This window comes from Anas platyrhynchos, chromosome 33 (genome assembly GCF_047663525.1).
Source record: "Anas platyrhynchos isolate ZD024472 breed Pekin duck chromosome 33, IASCAAS_PekinDuck_T2T, whole genome shotgun sequence".
In the NCBI taxonomy this organism is placed as follows: Eukaryota; Metazoa; Chordata; class Aves; order Anseriformes; family Anatidae; genus Anas; species Anas platyrhynchos.
In genome coordinates, this window is record NC_092618.1 from 6,212,384 (window position 1) to 6,232,889 (window position 20,506).

General features: G+C 55.1%; 1 protein-coding gene across 7 annotated transcripts in view; it reads right to left on the bottom strand.

Moving 5' to 3' along the window:
• LOC140000122 (protein YIF1B-like) overlaps positions 1 to 20,506 on the bottom strand; it is a 159,383-nt gene that overhangs the window by 135,195 nt on the left and 3,682 nt on the right. The window contains exon 3 of one of the 7 annotated variants that reach the window (XR_011805410.1): positions 8,473 to 14,681. The exons of 3 other annotated variants lie outside the window; for them this stretch is intronic. Coding sequence is in view for 3 of the 4 variants with exons in the window: in XM_072029865.1 (XP_071885966.1) it covers positions 18,500 to 18,610 (111 nt within the window). In the remaining variant the exon portion in view is untranslated. Of the gene's footprint in view, positions 1 to 8,472; positions 14,682 to 14,890; positions 18,611 to 18,638; positions 20,363 to 20,506 lie in introns of those variants that run through there. 3 more of the 7 variants (XM_072029868.1, XM_072029865.1, XM_072029869.1) reach the window with 3 other exon arrangements.

The following is a 20,506-nucleotide window of genomic DNA, read 5'->3' on the forward strand; positions in this document are numbered from 1 at the left end:
GCCTTCTTCTGGTCTATCACTGACACTGGCAGATGTGAGCCTAAAGGCACGTATCCCAGTCAAGAGTCAAGGGATGACCTGTTGGCTACTTCAGAAAGAGCTCAACTCACAATCCACTTCACAAATATTCCCTTAGGAATGGATTAGGAATTTCTGAAGCACCACCGACTTTGTGATACAACACCTACAAAACACATACTTTCTTTCAAAATCATTAGTTTCTGCTGCCCAAACTCCTCTTCCCGCCCCCAGATCTCACATCTCTCCTGGCCAGCCTTCTCCTAACCTCCCCATATCGGTCATCTGTTTGGGAGCAGGATTCTCATGACATTCATGATCTCAGGGTATCTGTCTCACCTCTGCTGGCTACTCTGTTACTGAGAAAGAAGCAGCTCCTAAGCCAGCATGGAGCACCCTGCACAAAGTGCCCAGCACCACCATAGAAGTGTGCTGCCTACAAATTTTGGTCCCCAAATGGCTGCTTTGGATCCAAGGTAACTTTTTCCCAGGCCCTTATACATGGTTCATTTTCCCCCAGGCATCTTGGCAGTGGCTCCCTCTGTACAGAAAACTGAAAACAGCCCTGAAGGATGACTTCAGGCAAATGCTGACACCTCTGACATGACAACCCCGATCCAAGACCTCTTCCTCTTTGGGGCCTACCAGGTACTTAGGAAGAGTGAATTTGCATGAACTACATGCAAAGCAGGTAACCTGCACTTGCCTTTCAGGTACATTCAGAGAGATGAGCTTAATGGCACTGCTCCCAGCCAGGAGTCAAGCGATGACCTGTCAGCTACTTCAGAAAGAAGTCACCTCACACGCCATTAAACAGCCATTTGCTTCCAACTAGATTAGAAATTTCTGAGGCACGACTGACCCCTTATTAACATACCTACAAAACATTCTCTTTTTGGCCCTGGACCTGCCCAGGCAGTGATCTGGTTGTGACTCTTCCAGCCCAAGGCACTGCTGCTCAACTCCCAGCCTCTCTGATGCATGGGAGCCAGTTCTGTACCAGTCCGGTCAGGTGCTAGGCCAGGAGGGACCTTGCAGGCAATCTTCAAGGCCCGTGCCTGTTGGAGGTCTCTCAGCTCCTTGTGCACAGCGAAGATAACGCTCAAATCCAGAAGCCATGTGCCTGAAGCTGGCCTAGAACACACTCAGGGAAGGGCCCTCCCAGCCCCAGCCCCAGCCCCAGCTGGCGGTGCTGCTCTGCGGAGTGAGGGGGCTGTGGTGCCCAGGGCACAGGGACACTCTGCAGGGCCATGCTGGGCAGGCTGGGAGGCAGACCCAGCTCATGGGGTCACTGCCATTGCCCCAGGGCCGCAAGGAATCACGCGCCAGACTCCTTTGCTGGGGCTGTGTTGTGGTTTAACGTGGCCAGCAGGTAAGCACCACACAGCTTTTTGCTCACCCTCCCTCCTCCCTCTCTGGAATGGGGGAAAGAAATGAGAAAGTGAATCCTGTGGGTTGAGATAGAGACAGTTTATTAAGGAAGGAAAGGGGAGGGGAGGGGAGGGGAGGGGAGATATCATAACTTGTGGAAACAGACAGCTTTCCATCCGCTAGCCTTCTGTGACTCTGTACTGCAATTCCGTTCAACTGGTTACTCCTTTATTATCCAAACTCTCCTGCAACTCCTGATACTGCTAACTTGTCACAGATAGCACAATCACACGAAGGTTGAAACGTCTGCCTGCAGACATGAAAGGCTGACAGAATGGAGCATCTGACAGAATGGCTGACAGAATGGAGAATTGATGAACAGCATGACATGGAAGACAGACAGTTAGTGATGTGCTATACAACACAATTCTGAAAACAAGCACAACAGCCCCAAGATCAAAAAGATCAACATTGTGATCAGCAACTGTTAAAGCAACTGTTAAACTGATCTATTGCTTATAACAATTTACTTTTAAAATGCTCTGGTCCGATTTGTCATCTCAACCTTTGTGCTCCATGCTAGGCACCAAAAAGACTTGCAGTGGTTTGACCCAGGAGGCAGCTCAGCACTACAGATCTATTTATCCAATGCAATGAAGGAGAGAACTGGGAGAAAAAAAAAAAGAAAAAAAAAAAGACACAAAAGGAGTAAGTTGTTATTGTTATTGTTACAGACACCAACAGAGTAAGGGCATGATATTTTTGTGTGCACATCAATGTGGGGGGGAGGTGTGGGGGGAGGATTGGGAGGGACCGTGGGTGGGGCAAAGGGTCACGGGGATCTGGGGCAGTCATGTGTATAAGAAGCTATGCTACGCAGCAATAAATTGGCACTTGAGCTAGACACGGTGTGTCTGTCTCTGGTGTCCCTGCTTGGGGAGCAGACGTCCAGGCAGCCAATTGATGTTGTCTCTCGGGCTGGGGTAGCACGGAGAGAGACAACAATCAAAAGACAGGAAAGGTGGCGGTGATTAATTGAAAAGTGTTGGACCTAAGCATGACGTATATGGTATGGAATTAGGGGTGGATATTGTCCTAGTTTTGGCTGCGATAGCGTTCATTTTTCTTCCTAGTAGCTGGTATGTTGCTGCCTTTCGTATTTACAGAATCACAGAACAGTTTGGGTAGGAAAGGACCTTAAAGATCACATAATTCCAACTCTCCTGCCATGGGCAGAGACATCTTCCGCTAGACCAGGTTGCTGAAAGCCCCATCCAACCTGGCCCTGCTTCCAGAGATGAGGCAGCCACAGCTTCTCTGGGCAGCCTGTTCCCGTGCCTAATCATTCTCTGAGTAAACAACTTTCTAATATCTAATCCGGATCTACCCTCTTGCAGTTTAAAACCATTACCCCTAGTTACTGCTGGCTCATATTCAGCTGACTATCTACCAATATCCCCAGGAGCCTTTCTGCTGGGCGGCTTTCCACGCACTCTTCCCCCAGCTTGTGGCATTACATGGGGTTGTTGTGCCCAAGTGCAGGACCCGGCACTTTGCCTTGTTGAACTTCATCCAGTTGGCCTCAGCCCATGGGTGCAGCCTATCCATTTCCCTCTGCAGAGCCTTCCTACCCTCAAGGAGATCAACACTCTCTCTGAACTAGGTGTCATCTGCAAACTCACTGAGGGTGCACTTGATCCCCTTGTCCAGATCACTGATGGAGATATTGAAAAGAAGTGGCCCCAGTACTGGGCCCAGTGGGACACCACTAGTGACTGGCCTCCAGCTGCATTTAGCTCCATTCACCACAGCAATTTGGACCTGGCCACCCAGACAGTTTTCGACCCATTGATGCATCCATCCATCCAGGCCTTGAGCAGCCAGTTCCTCTGGGAGAATGCTGTGGGAAATGGTTTCAAAAGCCTTACTGAGGTCTAGGTAGACCACGTCCACAGCCTTCCCCTTGTCCACTGAAAGCATAACCTTATCTTCAAAGGAGATCAGATTTGCCAAGCAGGACCTGGCGTTGATAAACTCATGATGACTGGGCCTGCTCACCTGCTTGTCCTGGAAGCGTTGCGTGATGGTACTCAAGACAATCTGCTCCATGAGCTTCCCCAGCACCAAGATCAGACTGACAGGCCTGTAGTTCCCCAGATCCTCCTTCCGGCCCTTCTTGTAGACAGACGTCACGTTTGCTAGTCACCGGGTGACTGGGACCTCCCCTGATAGCCAGGACTGCTGGTCAGTGATGGAAAGCAGCTTGGAGAGCACTTCAGCCAGCTCCCTCAGTAACAACGGGTGGATGCCATCTAGCCCCCTAGACTTGTGCACATCTGAGTGCAGTAGCAGTTTTCTCAACATTTCCTCATGAGAGCTTCATTCTGCTGAAGGTCCTTATCTACCAGCTCAGAGGGCTGAGTACTAGGGGAACAACTGGTCTTGCTGCTAAACACTGAGGTAAAGAATGCATTAAGTACCTCAGCCTTTTCCACATCTCTTCTAATTCTGTTTTCCCACATCCAATAAAGGATGAAGATTCTCTTTTCCCTCCCCTCCCCTCCCTTCCCCTCTGCTCTCCTTTCATTATAAAAACCTTTCTTATTGTCTCTGACAGCAATAGATAGATTGATCTCCGCTAGGGTCTGGCCCTTCCAATTTTGTCCTTGCCCACCCTAACAACATTTAGGACACAGCTTCAGACAAAATGACAGCATACATGAGAAGCACAGAAAAGGTGGAATCTGGCAGCCTTCCATCCACCAGCCTTCTGTGAGTCTGTGCTGCAATTCTGTTCAACTGGTTACTCCTCTACTGTCCACAATATCTACTAACACCTCATTGATGCTATCTTGTGAGAGACAGCACAATCAGGGGGAGCCATCTTCCTGCAGAAATTAACAGATGAAAGAATGGAGCATCTGTCCAGGGGAACCTTGAGAAACTGCAGGATTTTGCCTACAGAAACCTCTTGACATTTACAAGAAGAAAAGCCTCATCCTGCACCAGAGGAAGAGGAACCCCACACATCAGGGCAGACTGGGACCCTGCTGAGTGAGCAGTGCCCAGGAGGAGGAGGGCCTGGGCACCACGAGGGATGCCATACGAGCTCACCAGGAGCTCACCAGGAACCAGGCCAACTTCCTACAGAGCTGCCTTATGAGGAGCATGGCCACCAAGAAAATGTAAGTTACCATGCTCGGCTCCGATCTGATGAGACACCACACAGCCAGCAGGGAAAGAGGTGCAGGTCTGTGAATCTCTTGGACAGCCTGGTGTGGAGAGGAGCAAGCACACTGGAAAGGCTGAAAGTCCCAACAGGCCTGAGGTCTGTGTGTCAATGGCTAGGGCTCTTGTCTCCGACAGCGAGGCCTATGAGGAGGCAGCTTCTTGTTAAAGCACCAGGGTCTCATTGCCTCCTCACCAGCCATGAACCAGGCAGGAGTCGTACCCTTCTCCTGCACTGGGCCATGGACATCCCCATCTCCTACTGCCCAGGAAGAGCCCTGAGCTCCTGTGTGAAGGGAAAGGGTCTCCCTTCCCAGGAGCCTGGGGTCAAAGCCTGTTTTTCAATACATCAGTGTCACCTTCACATTTGTCTACCTGTCCTCACTGCCTCCAGTGTTCTGCTCTAATGAGCTCCAAGGGAGGCTGTGTCAGTGCCAGCAGAGTCCCCCCTCAGGGGGACACTGCAGGAAACTTGCATCTGCCTTGGATTTCTTGAGAGATTTCTTCAACGCACTCTCAGTGCCTGAGGTTCATGGGCTCATCGCCAAAGCCCCCAGAGGGCTGATTCCAATGCCTCTGCTGCTGATCTGGGCTGGGCTCCTGGGACAGGGAGAGCTCCTGGCAAGAGGGCCCTGGTGCAGAGAGACAGCTCTGCCCAGGAGCAGCTCCTCTGCACAGCGCAGAAGGGCTGGGGGCTCTGACCCCCATGGGGAGAGGAGAGGAGAGAGGGGTTTGTTATAAATGGCTCAGGATTCAAATTAGGATTAAATAAAAAAATAGGATTTATTAAAAGAATATAAAGGAATAGAGGTAAGCAAACAGCGCTGGGTGCGCCGGGAGTCTCCACTCCACCAGGACGCACACCAGTTACATCAAGCAGCTGATTTTTATGCACCTAGACTAATACATATTCATTACTACTTCTAAAAAAGTAGATTATTATAATTAGCTTCTGGGGTCCAGTTCCTCCTACTGGAGCATGCGCATCAGTCTCCTCTGGGGGTCTCTAGGGGTCTTTCATGCTGAAGGCTCGTAGTCTTCCTCTCACCCTTTGTACTTACTCGGCACTATTCCAAGTTTATGGAACACTCTCTGTACACTCTCCGCAGGTCTTGTCTCCCAACCGTCCTTCAGCTTCTTTTTTCTTCCTCTTAATCTCTTGGCCCCCCTGGCCAGATACCAAGGATCTCATAACAGTCACCAGCAGTCACCAGTTATTATCAGTTGTTCTGAAACTCCCAAACAGGTTGACGACTCACGAGCAATTAAAACATTCTTTCCCAGCTATTTACAGTCATCTACATAACATCTATAGCAGTGTTAAATCAATCTCGAAGAAGACAGAAAAAAACTGTAACTGTTAGAACTAGAAGTCAGGAATAACAAAAGCAAACAGGTTCATAAATTTAAGGAGTGTTTTCTGAAGACTTGATAAATTGACTGGAATGAGGGGGAGACTGGGACACACTGCATCTGTGGTTCAAGAATTAAACTGCCAGTGCAGGGCCCAGAGGCAGACAGGATTCAAACAGAGGCAGACAGGATTCAAACAGAATTATTCTTTATGGACACGAATTTATGGACACGAATTGGAATTGTTAAAACATTCCTCACAGGTTGGAGGCAGTTGGGAGTGGGAGGGTGCTGAGAGCTGCCTGCAGGAGAAACCTGCACAGCCCTTGACAAGGTAAGTCTCTGGCTGCAGGGCCATGCAGCTGCAGCTCCTGGAAGGGTCTTGTTTCTGGGAGGGCGGTGGGCAATGCAGTAGGCTGTGAGAGTCCTGCTGGATTGCACTGCGAGGTGAGGAAGTCTGGCAGAAGCCCCTTGGAGTGGCCTAAGCCAGGTGCCCCTGACACCCTAGAAGCCTCGAACACCCTGCTGGTGATGCAGGGCTCTCTGTCAGCTGCCCCATAGCTCCTGCTGCATGGAGGTGCCCCTTGGCAGGGCCCTGGTGGTGGCAGGGTGCTGCAGGGCAGCGCTGAGCACAGCCGCATGGGATGGGGTCTGTGAGCACAGGCGGGGGAAAGAAGAGTTTGGCCAAGATCAGCAGGAACAGAGTGGCCAAGAATCCTCTAGGTACAGCATGTTGTGTGCCTGGGATACTGGAATACCCCAGCGTGTGGATATTCACCTGTCTGTGGGGTGTTTTCCTGGGCTTCAGGCTGCTCTCCAGCAGGATGCAGCTCTCTCGTGGCATCCTTGTGGCATGCAGGCGTCCCAAGGAGAAGACACCTCCTTGCTAAGGCCATGTCCGTGCTGCTGGATGTCTGTCTGTGGGCAGCTGGAGTGAGGCCTCGGCAGCCCTGGCTAGGGGGGAAGAGCTGAGATCCTGCTCAGGCCCCCAGGGCCAAGGTAAGGATTCTGTCCAGCCTCACTCGGACTGGGGCTTCTCTGCTCTCAGCTGTCTCCGTTTTTTTCTCAGCGTAACACGAGTATGATCGGTGTCCTAAGCATTACAGGGGGAATTATAAGAAAATACAGCAAATAAAATCTCTCTTGCTCTACAGTGTGGTCGGATGAGTTGTTTGCAAAAAGACTGCATGGCTCATTGATCTGACAAGTGGACTGCACTTGAGTTTCCCCCACGGTCCTGCTTCCCTCCTGCTGCACAGCAGGAAGGACTCCTCTGGAGCCCACAGCAGCCCCTGCTCCCAGTGTCACACGCAGCCAGCACCACCCAGAGCTCAAGCAAGAGAGCTGCAGAAAGCTGCGGGCTTTCCAGGAGATGAAATAGGTTTTCCTCATTGAAGTCTGTTCTATTTTTTTTTCTCCTCTTCAAAGATACCTGTGTCCAAAGTCAGCAAATGCCCAACAGCAGCTCTGTGAGCGAGTTCCTCCTGCTGGCATTCGCAGACACGCGCGAGCTGCGGCTCCTGCACTTCGTGCTCTTCCTGGCCATCTCCCTGGCTGCCCTCCTGGGCAACGGCCTCATCCTCACCGCCGTAGCCTGCGACCACCGCCTCCACACCCCCATGTACTTCTTCCTCCTCAACCTCGCCCTTCTCGACCTGGGCTGCATCTCCACCACTCTGCCCAAAGGCATGGCCAATGCCCTCTGGGACACCAGGGCCATCTCTTACCACGGGTGTGCTGCACAGGTCTTCTTTTTTGTCTTCTTGGTTGGAGCAGAGTATTCCCTCCTCACCGTCATGGCCTACGACCGCTACGTTGCCATCTGCAAGCCCCTGCACTACGGGAGCCTCCTGGGCAGCAGAGCTTGTGCCCAGATGGCAGCAGCTGCCTGGGGCAGTGGCTTTCTCAGTGCTGTCCTGCACACAGCCAATACATTTTCCCTGTCCCTCTGCCTTGGAAACGCAGTGGCCCAGTTCTTCTGTGAGATCCCCCAGATCCTCAAGCTCTCCTGCTCAGATGCCTACCTCAGGGAAGTTGCTGTACTCTTATTTACTCTTTCTTTAATCTTTGCTTGTTTTGTTTTCATTATGTTGTCCTATATACGGATTTTCAGGGCTGTGCTGAGGATTCCCTCTGAGAAGGACCAGCACAAAGCCTTTTCCACGTGCCTCCCTCATCTGGTTGTGGTCTCTCTGACTGTCAGCACTGGCATGTTTGCCTACCTGAAGCCCCCCTCCATCTCCTCTCCATCCCTGGACCTGTTGGTGGCCGCTCTATTCTCGGTGGTGGCTCCAGCAGTGAACCCCTTCATCTACAGCATGAGGAACAAGGACCTCAAGAATGCCTTGTGGAAACTGATGACTTGATTTGCTTCGGAAACAATAATTTCACAGTCTGTTTCTGCAGATTACTCAGAATATCACTTACACAGAACAACCTATATTCCCTTTTTTGTTGTTTTTGTGTGTGTGAGTGTGTATTTTTAGTACTGGTATTACTTAGTTTTGTGTTTTGTTTTGTTTTTTTTTTCTTTTTTTTTTTTTCAGGTTAGGTTGCCCAATAAAATGTCATTTTTGTCCCACTCCCAATTCTGTACGTGTGTTTAGTGTATGTACTGAGTCTCTGTCCATGTGGAATTACGGTCTCTGTGAACTTTTAACGAAATAAAACAGCCTACACTGCCTTCTTTGTCTGATGTCCTTCCTCTGAGACCTGGTCTGGCTCTGCTGGGGCAGTGCCCATTTGCAGAGGAAAAGAGTCCCATTCCAGCAGCACAGCCAGGGAGCACCAGCGCTTGGGGCATGCCAAGCTGCTCTCTTGCCTCTGCCGCCCTCTCCTGCTGGTGGGGCCAGGCCCGGCTGCTCCTGGAGCTTGGTGCCAGTGCTGTTGTGGGGCTGTGCTGGGACTGCTGGCAGGTTAATGTTTCTTGCAGAGGGAATTAGCATCTGCCAGCAGAGTCCAGGGTATTGGCCGGAGCAGCATGAGCCCATAAAACAGGTGGAGCCCGCAGAGCATGAGCCTGTGCAAGGTGAATTTAGCAGAGCTCAAGTGCTCAAGCTGCTGCCAACAGGCAGAGGAGAGCTCTGCAGCCCCAGGACACGCAGTAGCCCCAGCAAAGGAGGCTGGTGACTGATTCCTTGCAGCCTTGGGCAATGACAGTGACCCCATGAGCTGGGTCTGCCTCCCAGCCTGCCCAGCATGGCCCTGCAGAGTGTCCCCGTGCCCTGGGCACCACAGCCCCCTTGCTCTGCAGAGCAGCACCGCCAGCTCGGGCTGGGGCAGGGGCTGGGAGGGCGCTTCCCAGAGTGTCTTCTAGGCCAGCTTCAGGCACACAACATCTGCATGTCAGAGTGATCTTTGCTGTGTGCAAGGAGCTGAGAGACCAACAACAGTCATGGGGCTGGAACATTGCCTGCAAGGTCCCACCTGCCCTAGCACCTCCCAGAACTGGCACGGAACTGGTTCACATGCATCAGAGGGTCTGGGAGCCCAGCAGCAGTGCCATGGGCTTGAAGGATCACAATCAGATCACTTCTACCTGGGCAGGTCCTAGGCCAAAAAGGGGGTGTTTTGTAGGTATGATATTATGAGGCGGTGGTGCCTCAGAAATTCTAAGTCCAGCAGGAAGTGAATGGCTGTTAAATGGCCTTTGAGGTGGCTTCTTGGAGAAATAGCTGGCAGCTCATCCCTTGACTCCCGGCTGGGATCTATGCCATTAGGCTCATATCTGCAAAAGTACCTGAAAGGCAAGCAGAAGGCACTTGCTGTGCCTGTAGTTTGTGAGATCCGCTCTTTCCGAGTACCTGGTAGGCCCCATAAAGGAAGAGGTCTTGGATAGGGCTTGTCATGTCAGAGGTGTCAGCTTTTGCCTGAAGTCATCCTTCAGGACTGCTTTCAGTTTTCAACACAGAGGGGGCCACTGCCTCCAAGATGCCTGGGGTAAACTGAACCATGCACGAGGGCCTGGAAAAAGTCACCCTGGCTGCATAGGAGCCATTCTATATCCAAAAGCTGGAGGCAGGAAACAAATTTTTAGCGTGGTACGGAGCTGCAGGGCACATTGTGCAGGGTGTTCCTGCAGCCTTTATGTTCTTTTCCATCCTGGCTTCGGTGCTGCGTCTGTCTTAAGAAAGGAGTAGCCAACAGAGGTAAGACAGACACTGTGAGATCATGAAAGCCATCAGAAAACTACCCCTAAGAAGATGACTGATATGGGGAGGTCAGAAGAAGCCTGGCCAGGAGAAATGTGAGATTTGGGAGAGAGTAGAGGCCAGCAGGAATCAATGATTTCTGGGAGGCTAGAAGGTTCAGGCAATGTTGATTCTGCTGTAGCACTGACTTAAAAGAGTCATGTAAAGACCTTGTCCTATTTTAACCAGCAACATTAATCCTTAAACCTAAATGCTACTGTACACACTGTCAGGAATCCACTACTCTAATGCCTGACCTCAACGCATCCCTTGAAGCCAAAATTCATCACATAGCCCCTTCCCCTTGTTTTTACTCTCTTAATCACTCTGATCCCTGACCTTAACACTAGCATTAAAATGCTCTTTTTAACCCTAGGAAACTGCCTGAGAGACCTAAACAAAACCCTAAACCACAAAGCTTGTCCATACCCTAAACACAGACCTGATACCCACATAAGAATACCAAAACATTCCCATTCAAACTTTGCTTAATCTTTAACCCAGTAAGGTGGGCCCTAGTCCCTAGTCATATACATGAACACCTAACACCCAAAACCCCTGTTCCTGTGCATTAACCTCCTCACCTTCAGCCCCTCTACTAAGCCTTAACTTTAGGCCCGTCATCCCTTGGGACAGGGCAGGAACCATGAGGTTGCTCTGCAGTCATGGCACTCAAAGCTGAATGTGAGGGGCCATGGATCTCATCAGATTGTGGGCCACAAGGAGGAGACAGGGGAGAATGCTCTGATGAGCTCAGCTCTGCCTCAGGAAGTCCTGCACCAGCAGGAGCAATGTGACTGTGGCAGTGACGGTAAGGTCACTTCTGTCCCTGCAGAAGATAGGGCAGCAGCAGGAACATGTCACAGAAAGGGACTGAGAGGTCACTTCTGTCTGTAGGTGGCAGGTCACCCTTGACTTAGAGCTGGGATCGGTACTTTTCGGCTGACATCTGCCAGTGGCCCTGGTAGGCCAGCAAAAGGCACCTGGCTGGCATGCTGACTGTGGGATCCCCTCTGCCTACATACCCAGGAGGACCCATGCAGAAAGAAGGCCCACATATGGGTTGTCCTGTCCCTTCTGCTTGAGTCCATGACTGGACAGCAGCAGGCCCATGGCTTGGAAGATGCTGGTGCGGTGACTTCTGTCTGGTTGGCTGACAGGCCGCAAGGAGCCTGATGGATTGGGATGCCTACTTTAGGAGGGGGTTCCACCCTGATGGAGCTTTCTTTTGTAGTAGAAAAGAGTAGGAGAGAAAAAACTGCCACAAAGTGCACTTTGGAATGTTGGTGCTGGCCACGAGGAGGAAGAACTGTCCCTCAGAGTGTTGTGCTGCGTTGCCAGAGGTCACCCAAAGAGCGTCTGTGATCAGAGCATGGCTTTGTGTGAGAAGGAGCAGCTGGGGAGGGTTGATGAGACACTGGTGAAATGATGGAAATGCTGGGATGAGAGCAAGGTGGTGAACAGAGACGGGTGTCTACAGTCCTCAAAGAAATAGGTGAAAGTCATCAAAGTCAACAAAGTGCTCTGCCGGGCACTGCCCAGCCCAGCCCGGCCCCTGCCCACCTCTCCCCACCACCCTGCCCTCTCTCCAGCCCAGCCCAGCCCAGCAGCCCAGGCTGGGCTGGCCCCAGGGCAATGCCCTCCACAGGCTGCTGCAGGGCTCTGGGCACGGCCACCCCAGCCCCAGCCCCTCACAAGGCACCGCAGCTGCTGGGACAAAGTGTGGTGGTTTTACTCAGGTGGGCAGCCGAGCTCCACCACAACCGCTCTCTCACTGCCCCTCTCCTCAAAGAGGAAGGGGGAGAAAATACAACACAGAGAACTCGAGGTTTGAGATGAGAAAGGTTTAATTAAATGGAAAGGGAATGGGGAGGAAAAAAAAAAAACGAAACAAAAGAAACAATCAGTCCGCGCGGGAGCACGGAGAGAGGGAAAAAAAAATTATTCTCTACTTCCCATCAACGAGCGGTGTTCAGCCACGTCCTGGGAAGCAGGACGGCTGCGCTCGCGTCAGGCAGCACCCTGGGGTGTCACCAAGTGACGTCACAATGGGTGCCCACCCAGCCCAGGCGCGTGTCACAGTGGCACCCATTGTGACGTCACTTGGTGACACCCCAGGGCTCCGCCTTATAAGAGCGCAGCCGTGGCTCGGACCCTCAGTGTCGGTGCACGGCAGTGACGGACAGGGCAGGAGCACAGGGCCTTCGAGGAGTCCCCGAGCATAGCCCACGTCCCACAATGCCGCAACCGCCCGCCCGGAGGAGATGCCGGTTTCTCCTTGTGAGCTCTCCCACTCCAAAGGCTGCTTCTGAAGGGGATGAGGAGGGAGGCATGCCCCCCAGGCAGCCCAGGCTGGCCTGGCAGGAGACCTGGTCTTCTAGGGGCAGCAACTGGCCAGCAGAGGACAGCTTGCTGTCAGAGGACAGCACCCCAGTCGAGGCCTTTTTCCCGGAAGAGGACAGCAGCCTGGCAGAGGCCATTTTGCTGGCAGAGGCCATTGCTCAGGCAGCGGGCAGCAGCCAGGTAGAGGAGAGCCAGGACGACGTACAGTGGCTGGATCCCAGTGAGTCAGGGTCTTCGGGATGGGGTGGGGAGGGTTGGGGACACAGAGACCCCTGCCTGACTCCAGGACTCCTTCCCTGGGTAAAGCGGCGCTTGGGCTGACGGGGCCGAGCTTCCTCCGCAGCACCACAGAATGCCAGGACGCTTTGGGCTGGGGGGGACCTCGGCGATCACGATGCTTCCCCCCAGCCCAGGCTGCCCAAAGCCCACCCAGCCTGGCCGTGGGCAGTGCCAGGGAGGGGGCACCACAGCCTGCGCCAAGGCCTCACTGCCCTGGGCGTGAAGGAGAGAAATCCCTGCCTGTCCGAAAGAAACCTGCCCTCTTTGAGGTTAAGGCCGTCACCCCTTGTCCTGTCGCTGCAGTCCATGATGAAGATCCCCCCCCAGCTTTCCTGGAGGCCCCTTTGGGCACGGGGAGGCCGCAGCGAGGTCCCCCCGCAGCCTTCTCCAGGCTCCACAAGCCCAGCTCCCTCAGCCTCTCTTCCCAGCGGAGCTGCTGCAGCCTCTGGGCATCCCCGCGGCCTCCCCACGGCCTTCTGGGGCTGGGGCCCTTCCTCTCCTCACCCCTGCATTCAGCCCCTCTCTGCAGCACTCTTTGCTTTCCTCCTTTCCAGGTAAGGCATGGAAACTGTGCAGAGACAAGGCCGTGGAATTCATCAGGGCGTATGTCAGAGGCACAGAAAAGGTAATGGCAGCCGCTTGCATCACAGCTGTGCTCCTGGCGCTGCCCTCCAGGGGTCCCACACAGCCCCAGACCCCTCAAGGCTTTGGTCCTGCTGGCCGTGGGTGTCCCCCTAATGCTCTGTTGGTGTCTTTGTGGCTGCCAGGACGACGAGGAGCAGAAGATGCTGTTCCTCAGCAAAATCTGCGATCTGTGCAGATGTGTCACAGAGAGGGGTGTGCCAATGAACTTGCATGACTTCTGCAGCAAACATAAGCTGGTGGAGAACATCATGGTGAGAGGATGCGCAGCGGGTTGGGGAAGGGGCAAGGCCCCCCGGCACCAGCCCCCTGGGAGGCGAGGGCTGGGGCAGCGCTGGCTCTGCTGCTGCTGGGTGCCGGCGGCTCCAAGGTCTCATCCTGCTTGTGCTCTGCAGGCGCTGCTGGAAAAGGAGCCCATGGACAGCTTGCGCACAGCATTCCGGCAGAAGGCCATGGAGACTGTCGCCCTCCTCAGGTGCGTGCCCAGCCCCTGGTGGCAATGTCCTGGTGGCCCTGAAGCTGGCAGGGAGGCTGCCCGTCCCTCCCAGGGATGCCTGGCCAAGGTCCGTGTCCTCCTTCATAAGCCTCGAGGCACTGCGTCCAACAGGCTCCTCTCTCTCTCTCCTTCAGCAACACCATACCGACAGCACTGCGTGGCAAAAAGAAGAGACTCCTGCTTGTGTGCTGCAAGAGCATCTTCTTTCTGCCTCCCGTGTCAGATGTGCCAGAGACAGGAGTGCTCTACACCGAGGTATGTGCTGGGTGAGGTACCGGCACCCCCAGTCCTGCTGAGCTGCTGCCTTGCTTCCCCGTGCTGACACAACCAGAGACCAGTGCAGGGCCGGGGCCCAGATTTGCTTTCCCAGCCTCACCCCTTCCCCTTCCCCGACCTGATCTTGTGCTGCAGGAGGTCTGCACACAGCAGCTTTTTAGCCCCAAAGCCACCCCTGAACTCCCGAGGGGCTCAGAGCCAGCTCCTGGGGGTGAGGAGGGCCACAGAAATAATTCGATGCTCTTCTGTCCTCCCTGCAGACTATGAAAGCCATGGACACCATGCTGGCGGCCTTCGTACGCAACTTCCCCATCGCCAGTTTCAGCACAGAGTTGGAGAATATGTTGAAGGTTTGGCATTTGCAAAGAATTTCCAAAGAATCCTCTCAGGTCTCATTTGCAGACCACTGTCAACCCAGCAACTTCTCTCCTCGCAGGCGCTGCTGCACTTTGCCCACTCCAAAAACCCAGCTGTGCGTGAGAGAGCTGTGAGGATGATTGAGAGGCTGGGTGATTTCATCCTCTTGTATTTTGAGGCCGAGGTAAGGCACAAGGAACCCTCCACCCTTTCCTGCATCCCAGAGCATCCTGCCACTCAGGGGTGCCTGTGAGGCAAGCCTCGATGCACGTGAGTGCCTCAGAACCGTGAATCGAGGGTCTTCGTCCCTTCTTCGCCCCTGCTCTTCCCTTCCCAGGCTGTGCTCTCTCAGGGACCGGCTCTGCCTCCACTAAGCCCTTTGTCTCTCCTCCCTTCCTCACCCAGATCACAGATGACTATGAAAACTATAGCGATGATGAGCCCACAGAGCCCTACATCCCCATCCTGGGACAGCTGCTGGGCATCCTCTTCATTTTCACCAGTGACAAAGATTCCATCAGATTCACAGCTTTAGAAACTCTTTCTCACATATACAAAATCATCAGAAAAGGAAGAGGTAAGAAGGTGTGGTGGGCAGCGTCCGTCTGCACACAAACATCTACTGATTTGTCTACTTGTTTTCCCCGAGTTTAGTGGGGACTGTTAGTGTTAGGTTAGAGGTTGGACTCGATGATCTTGAGGTCTCTTCCAACCTAGAAATTCTGTGATTCTGTGAGTATTGTGAAGGATTGTTTTTGTGCTTGGTGGAGGCTGCTCACGGAATTCTGCCAGGTTCCCTGGCCTCCTCTGCTCCTCACAGCAGCTTCCCGCAGCATTCTGGCTATCGTTTTCCGCAGAAGCTAGACGCTCACCTGCCGTCCAGGAGCAGTTCTCTGCTGCTGTCCTTCCCAACCCTCCCCAGATCACCTACCACGCTGTTTTGTGGTGTCCCCCAGTCTAAGCCATCAATCGATGAGCACTTCCCAAACCGCATCTTCCCCGAGGAGTGAACAGCAGAGCCAGCCGTGCATCACCAGGGATGGTGACGCCCTCCAGAATGCTCCCTGACTGTTTGCTCCCTGCCGTCTTAAAGGCAGGTGTCAGGGGGCTTCCTGCACATCCTGACCCCGAGCAGAAGGGGGTCTGTGACACGCTGCTACCCCCACGGCACCCAACGCCATTGCTTCTCCTCCTTCTGCATCATCCCTGAGGTCCCTCTTGCTCCCAGCACTCCTCACCTTGTGCTTTACATCCCTGCCCACCACTCTCCTCGCCGGGGGTCTGAGCCTCCCTCCTCAGCCATTCCTAGTGAAAGTGCTTTTCACCATTTGGCAAGCTTGTTGGCAAAGATGCTCTTCCCTACTGACTCTTCGCTGTTTCCCCCTGTTTAGAATGCATATTGAGAGCGGACATGGTAAATTATGCAGTGAGACACAAGAAATTGGAGTATGCAAAACTTCCATTTTCTATAACATCAACTCCGTGTGAAATTGCCAAGGTAATGAGCTCTGGCCTTGCTGGGGATCTTGTCCGCAGCATCAGCAGGCATCTCGTGTGAGCAAAGGGGTCCAGAACCGGTGGGGCTGGCACGGCCTCACTCGCCCTGCTGAGAGGGTTCCTCTTGTCCCCAGGCTGGGGCTATGCGAAGGCTGCTCCCCTGTGTCCCGGCAGCAGCTCCAGCCCTCCTGGCCACCAGCAAGCCCTGGTTACCTGCAGGGCCAGCACTCTGGCCCCATATGCCCCATCCTCACCCCTTCCCCCGAGGGCCCTCTCTCCAGAGCTGCCCTTGCTGCTCAGCTAAGCAGCACCCTTGGGACACTCAGTGAGGCATGTCTTCGCTCCTCCTTCTTCCCACAGCGGTTTCGAGGACATCTCTTCCCTGCTGAGAGGCTGGACATCATCCTCACAGCCCTGGAAGCTTTACCAGACTCCAGCATCCATGACAAGCAGGGGGCCTGCAGCGTGCTGGACGCAGCCTTGGAGGACCCTTTCTACTGGCTGACAGATGTAAGTGGCCTGTGGCCATGGCCCTGCCCTTGAGCTCTTCCAGGCATGGTTCCTCTCTCCTTCCCTGCCTCCCTCCCTGCCTCCCTCGCACATCGGGGTCTCTTGGGCTCCAGAAGCCACCTGAAGCCAGCAGAGAGCAATGGAAGGGGCCAAAGTTTGAGTGGCAGCTGTGGCAATGGCTGCGGTCTGCTGGCAACACCATTCCCACTTTGTCCCCCAAGGTGCCAACAATCATGGAGCGCATCAGGAGAAACCTGGGCAGCATCCACACGGCATCGGCGCGGCAGTGCCTGGACTCCCTGCTTCTCAAGCTGACCAACATGATGTCCAGGGAAGAAGTTGAGAACCTGCTGCAGTTCTCTCCACCACGTGACAGGTCCTGGCCTTAACATCCTTGAGGGCTTGTTCCGCGTCGGGAGATGCACCTGGAGACTCTCTGCTTGCCACACCAATGGCAAAGAGCAGGACATCCCCAAGGAGCACAGCCCTCCTTCCCACCAATGTGTTCCAGCCCTACTGGGCCAGCCAGGGCTGCAGCAGCCCAGCTGTCCAAGGCAGCCCAGAGTCCCCCTGCCCCCAGGGAACACCAGCTCAGCCCCCTCCTGCCTGCCCAGGCTGGGCCCTCAGTGCTCCCCAAGTCACAGGGGCTGCAGGACAGCCTGGGTCCTCTGGGGCTGGCCCAGTTTGTGGCCCTGCGGCTGAGGCAGCCTCACTGACAGAGTATTCTGGGCTTGCAGCACTGACCTGGCCATGTGGGAGGTGATCCTGGCCATGCCGAGGACCTTGGAGAATGTTTTAAACATCGTGTTGCAAGGCATCCCGCTGTGCCAGTGGTGCAAGGAAGTCACCGAAGACACGTGCATCCGTCGCTTGGCTGTGAGTTCCCAGATGAAACCTTGCTCCCAGCAGGGCTACGTGTGCCCCTTCAGGCACACAGGCACAGCCCTGTGCCCATCTACCCCCAAACTGCCAGCTCCCGCAGGACGTACGGACACATGGTCCCTGGGGCCGGCAAGCCCCCGTAGCTCCCCGCGCCTGGTGCCTCTTTGGTGCCAGCTGGCGCTGCCCCATCCCTGCCCAAAGGTGGGAGAAGAGGCTGCAGGGAGCCCTGCAGGCCCTGCCAGGCTCTCACTGCTCTTTCTTGCAGTTGCTGGCCCATAATTACACTCATGAGTTTGGTAACCCAGTGCACCTCCTGAGCTACCTGAGGCACCCAAGACCAGAGATGCGCTTTTTGGTTCTGAAAGGGCTCTGCACCGTGTCAGAGAGCCCTAAGAAGGTGAGCGCGCCATCGTCAAGCAAAGCCATGTTGGCAGCCTGGGGCTTTGCTCTTCTGCCCTCCCGTCCCTCCCCGCTGCCAGGAAGCAAGGCAGGAGGCTGGTGCTCAGGAACCAGAGCCCTTTGCCCAGGGTGGTCTCTCACTGCCTCACGGAAGGGAAATGGTGTCTTTCCTACAGGCAAGGAAAATTCAGGTCTTGCTGCCAGACATCCTGGAGGCCCTGCAGGACACCAACACAGACGTGGTGCTGAAGGCCCTGCTTGTGCTGAGAAACGTGATGACTCATGTGGAGAGGAGGGAGGCCAGTGGCCCGGCTCTGCAGCTGGCTGAGAAGCTCCTGCCACTCTTTGACCACGTAAGTGTGCTGCGGGAGCCCGAGCCCTCAGCTGGGCCCCCTGTAACGAGGGCTGCCCTTCAGCCCGGCCCTGTGGGCAGCACTCAGGCAGGGCCTTCCCAGTCTCCTCGTCAGCCCAGGCGCTGGGGAGCTCTGCTTGGGCATGGCTGGTGCGGCTGGTGGCGAAAGTGGGGTGGCTGGCGGGCAGCCTGCGATGGCAACCGATTGCGTTGCCCTTCACGGGCACCAGGCCTTGCAGCTGCCCCTGAGCAGCTCCTCTGGGAAGGATCCAGCACTGAAGCATCTCACAGTGCTGGGAGCTCCCTTCACATCGGCCACGCTAATGCTGAAATTCCTCCTGTCCTCCTCCCTGCCAGGCGTCCAGCCAGGTGCAGGAGCACTCCATCTGCCTCTTCCAAGCCGTGGTGGAGGCTGTGCTGCGGCAAAGGAAGAAGGAAATGAAGAGGACGGTGCACAGGAGCCTTCTCCCACTCTACTTTCACATGAGAGACCAGAGTGAGAGCGTAGCAAAGGTACAGATCTCAGAGCTGAGCAGTTATGTGGGCAAGGGTGTGCTGATGCCACAGGGTTGCTGTGGGGGATCTCTGGCCGGCAGCATGAGCTGCCTCCGATGGTGGCTGTCCCGTGGCCTTGCCTTGGCCACTGAACCCAGTGCACGCTGCCCCCCACCACAGCCTCCCATAACGCGCTGGGAAAGGCTCGCAGCCCTGCCAAGAGGAGGGGACAGAGGGTCTCCTTCCCAAGGCTGTGCTGCTACCTCCCAACCTCTGCTGCTCCGCAGGCCTCTGGGGAAGCTCTCGCCGTGGCTGCAGAGTTTCTGCGATGCAAGGAGCTGAAGCGCTTGGCCCAGACAGAACAGGCGTGGAGGATCGGGGAGTGCTTGGTAAGGACCCAACTTGGTTTGCCCCAGCTGGGCAAACGCGCCCGGCCAGAGCCCGCTGCCTGCAGCCGCATCCTCGCTCCCTTCCTGCCAGCACAGAGCCCCAGGGGGCTCTTCTGGAGGCCCCTCTGCCCTCCCTGCCCCCAGGATGCTGGAGGAGACCCTGGAGAGGGTGTGCAAGACCCTGCGTTCTCTCTCTCTCCAGCTGCAGCAGGACAGAGGCAGAGTAGAAGAATACCTGCAGCAGAGCCAGCCCTACCTGAAGGCCACTCAGACCCTTGTGCGACTTGAGGCCGTCAGATTCATTGGTGAGCCCAGCCCCTGGGTCCCTCTTGGGGCAGCCTTTGGCAGCCCCAGGCACTGCCCTGTTGCCCCCAGAGCCCCCCGACTGGGCCCTTGCTCCAGGGTGCAGGAGGGGGCACAGCCTGGCTGGCCAGGCCAGGGGCTGCGCTGCTGGGAGCGTGCTGGGGAGAGGGGCTCTGATGGGATCTCTGTGTCTAGGTCTTGCTGCGCGCTACTGCGAGGACCAGAGCAAGAAGAAGCTGAATGAAATCCTCAGCGGTGAGTGAGGGCAGTGGGGGGTGTGCTAGGGCTGGGGGGACAGCGGCAGAGGCCCCCGTGCCTTGCCCTGCTCCAGGGAAATGCTTCGGGGCGGAGGAGCAATGCACCTATAGGAACGAGGGAGAGGAGACGGGGTAGCCTGTGGTGTCAGGGAATGGCCTCCCAGCCTGGAGCTGGGCAGTGCCGCTGAAAGGGTTGAGTGTCCCTGAGGAAGAGTCAGGGGAAAGGGCAGTAAGGCTGACAGAAGGTGGGAGCCTGTTGTAGAGCACGCAACCAGGACGAAGAGGGAGATGAGACAGCCTACAAGCAGCTAGGAGCAGGGTCACGATTGCTAGCCCTTGCTCTCATGGGGAAGCACAATAGCGAGAGGAAAGAGTCCAGGAGATTCCTGGAGTGTGTGAATCCTCCCAAGGGATGGAGGCAGGTGGTGAGGGAACCAGCTTGTGAAGGTGCCCCACTTGACCTGTGGTGCGCAGGTGGGGAAGGACTGGTGGCTGCATTTGGGACATTGCTGAGCAGCAGCTTTCAACGGATTCCTTTGTCCCTCCTGCTCCTCCTGGCCTGGGGAAGAGTCGAGTGGGGCTGGCATGCTCTGCAGGGGATGCCTGGGGATCTCTGCAAGGAGTGGGTTTTCATCTCTGCTCTTCTTTCTTTTGCAGTCCTCCAGCCTTCAGAGGAAGACCCGGAACCCATGGTCCGTTCCCTGGCAGTTGAAACCACCGTGAATCTGACGTCAAGGCATACCGCAACGTCAGGACGGAGATTTCCACTGCCGTGTTGCCGCTAGCCCCGCAGCAGTCCTCAAAAGAGCAATATATATTTTAATAGAACTAGGTTGTTGTCTCGTTATTCCAGCAGCTCCTTCACAGTG